At 43.6% G+C, this 2,789-nt stretch overlaps 1 protein-coding gene across 1 annotated transcript; it reads left to right on the plus strand.

Moving 5' to 3' along the window:
- Window positions 1–207: 207 nt before the first annotated feature.
- Window positions 208–1,263, plus strand: CCR8 (chemokine (C-C motif) receptor 8). The gene has a single exon (XM_010079313.1). The coding sequence runs from the start codon at window positions 208–210 to the stop codon at window positions 1,261–1,263; it is 1,056 nt and encodes a 351-aa protein (XP_010077615.1).
- The last annotated feature ends 1,526 nt before the right edge of the window (window positions 1,264–2,789 follow it).

The following is a 2,789-nucleotide window of genomic DNA, read 5'->3' on the forward strand; positions in this document are numbered from 1 at the left end:
CGGAGAAACCGAGAGCATCCCAGTGTTCACACTTACACATGTATAGGAACAACTGGCAGGCTGCAGGTGCATTTTGCAGTCCCTGGCTGCCTGGAGTCTGACCCACGGGCTCTATGGGGCACAGAGAGAGGCAGAAGCCACCCTGGGAGTCCCGTACCAGGACAGTCAGCCATTTATCCCTTGCTCTTTCCTGCACAGGTATCTGAGATGAACCCCACAAGCCAGTTCCTCAGCACAACAGAATATGACTATGGATATGATGAAAACACTGCTCCGTGCAATGAAGGAAACGGCGCTCGCAGGTTCAAATCCCTCTTTCTGCCTATCCTTTACTGCCTTGTGTTTGTCTTCTGCCTTCTGGGAAACTCCTTGGTCCTTTGGGTTCTCCTGACCAGGAAAAGGTTGACAACGATGACTGACATCTGCCTCTTGAACCTCGCAGCCTCCGATCTCCTCTTCGTTGTGCCTCTCCCTTTCCAAGCCCACTATGCTTCAGACCAGTGGGTTTTTGGCAACGCTATGTGCAAGATAATGGCTGGTATTTATTACACTGGTTTTTATAGCAGTATTTTCTTTATAACCCTCATGAGCATAGACAGGTATATAGCAATTGTCCACGCTGTCTATGCCATGAGGATACGGACAGCCTCTTGTGGCATAATTATCAGTTTAATCCTGTGGCTGGTGGCTGGCTTGGCTTCTGTCCCCAACATCATGTTCAACCAGCAGCTGGAAATCGAGCAGTCTGTGCAGTGTGTCCCCACGTACCCCCCAGGTGACAATACCTGGAAGGTTGCTTCTCAATTTGTAGCCAATATCTTGGGCCTCTTGATTCCCCTTAGCATCCTCATTTGCTGCTATGCCCAGATACTGAGAAACCTGCAAAAATGCAAAAATCGGAACAAGATCAAGGCAATCAAGATGATTTTCATCATCGTCATTGTTTTCTTCCTATTTTGGACTCCCTTCAACATTGCGCTGTTCCTAGACTCCCTGCAGAGCCTGCACATCATCAATGACTGCAAGGTGAGCTCCCAAATAGCCCTGGCCCTGCAGCTGACCGAAACCATCTCCTTCATCCACTGCTGCCTGAACCCTGTGATCTATGCCTTTGCCGGAGTGACGTTCAAGGCCCATCTTAAAGGACTACTTCTGTCCTGTGTCCATGTCCTCTCCAGCCCCGCTGGAGGTACAGGGGCTGGTCAGTCGTTTTCAGCGCCCACCCAGCTCTCTGGCTGCTCTGACAGTGCGGGGGTCCTGTGAGCCCACCTGAGTTGCCTTCTGCTGGGGAGAGAAGTTTGCCTAAGCTCTGATAGGGCCCTGGAGGTGGTACCGCGTGTGCAGCATCCTCTTGGGAGGGCCAGTATATCTGTGCCTCTTTTTGGCACATGCTGTGAACTACCACACAATAAGTGGCAACGTTAGTTTCCTAAGAGCACTGATGCGTTTGTAAGATGATGACCCTACAACCTTGCCACAAAATTATTTTTAATTACATTTTAGAGCTCTTTTGATACATTTCAGCAAGCAGGGTGCTTCCGCTAGTACTTATTTTCTCCTCGGATGAAAGCATTGCTTCTGCCTCACCAACTCCCTCCAAACACACACCCCCAGCGCTCACTTCAAAATGTAAACACTGCAAAATGGCATGTAGCATGTAGGCTTTGTCTCTTTTTCCATATATCATTATTTTCAGCCATTTTATAAATGTTTTCTTTGAATAAACATATCAACTGCATCTTGTTATGTCTTGGCTCCTGAGTCTTTCTAATGACTCACAAGCCTAGATTAGGATAAGGAAAGGATGTTTTTACTGATTTTTGAGCTGGTACATGTAAAAGACATCTGATGGAATTGAAAGGCTCTTCAGCAAAATAAGAATTGCCTCCACTTTCCTGCAAAAAAAAAAGATTTGTTCTCAAAATCCTAATCAAAATTCACAGTGAAAAGTAACATTTATGTTGAGAAAATATTACTGTAAACAAAATTTTAAAAGTAAAACAAGAGAGTACCTGAAACCAGGAAAAACACAGTCTAAGTATTGTCAAAGATTGTATTTTCTAGGCTAATAAAAAAAATTATGCGTTTTCTTAGTTCTGCCTTTCCTTGTGAAAATATAATTCCATTTTTTTATGTTTCCTAAAACCTTCAAAGACTTTTCTAACCTCAGTGCCAAAATATTCTTGCCATCAGCTACAAAGTATAGAAAATACTTATTTCATTTATAAGGTAATTAACATTTATAGGTTTTGTTCCTCAATGGGCAAGAAATGCACTGCAGCTCAATTATTATATTGTTTCACTTCTCAGAAGACTTACAGATATTTAGAAACAAAGCCCTCTGTTTGTGTATTTCTGTGGGCTTTTTTTGTACTGTGCAGGCACTTTAATTAATTAAAATAAACATGGGCCAGCATCTCAGAACAGGTATCTTCCCCCTGTGGCTAGAATTCTGGAGTTTGGATAAAAGTGCACCTGTTTAAAATGTTCTGTGACATTAACCATCATCTTACGTGTTGATGTTTCAGATGAAAATGGAAGGGAGAAAAAAACAGAAGTTATATATAGATATATATTTATTTTTTTTAATTGGTATTTTGAGAAGAAGGGAAGATGGAAACATTTTCCGGACAGCTCTCACACACTGACACTTTCCCAATGAGCTGCACCACTGCAGCTCAGACAGCACAAAACTTGGCAGTCAGGAGCCAGGTTTTCTGGCTGCAGGGAAGAGACACAATTGACATTGATCAAAGAGGAGGCCTTGGTCCCATCCAGGCTACACCGGA

Source organism: Pterocles gutturalis, unplaced genomic scaffold (genome assembly GCF_000699245.1).
Source record: "Pterocles gutturalis isolate BGI_N339 unplaced genomic scaffold, ASM69924v1 scaffold51998, whole genome shotgun sequence".
Taxonomy (NCBI): Eukaryota; Metazoa; Chordata; class Aves; order Pterocliformes; family Pteroclidae; genus Pterocles; species Pterocles gutturalis.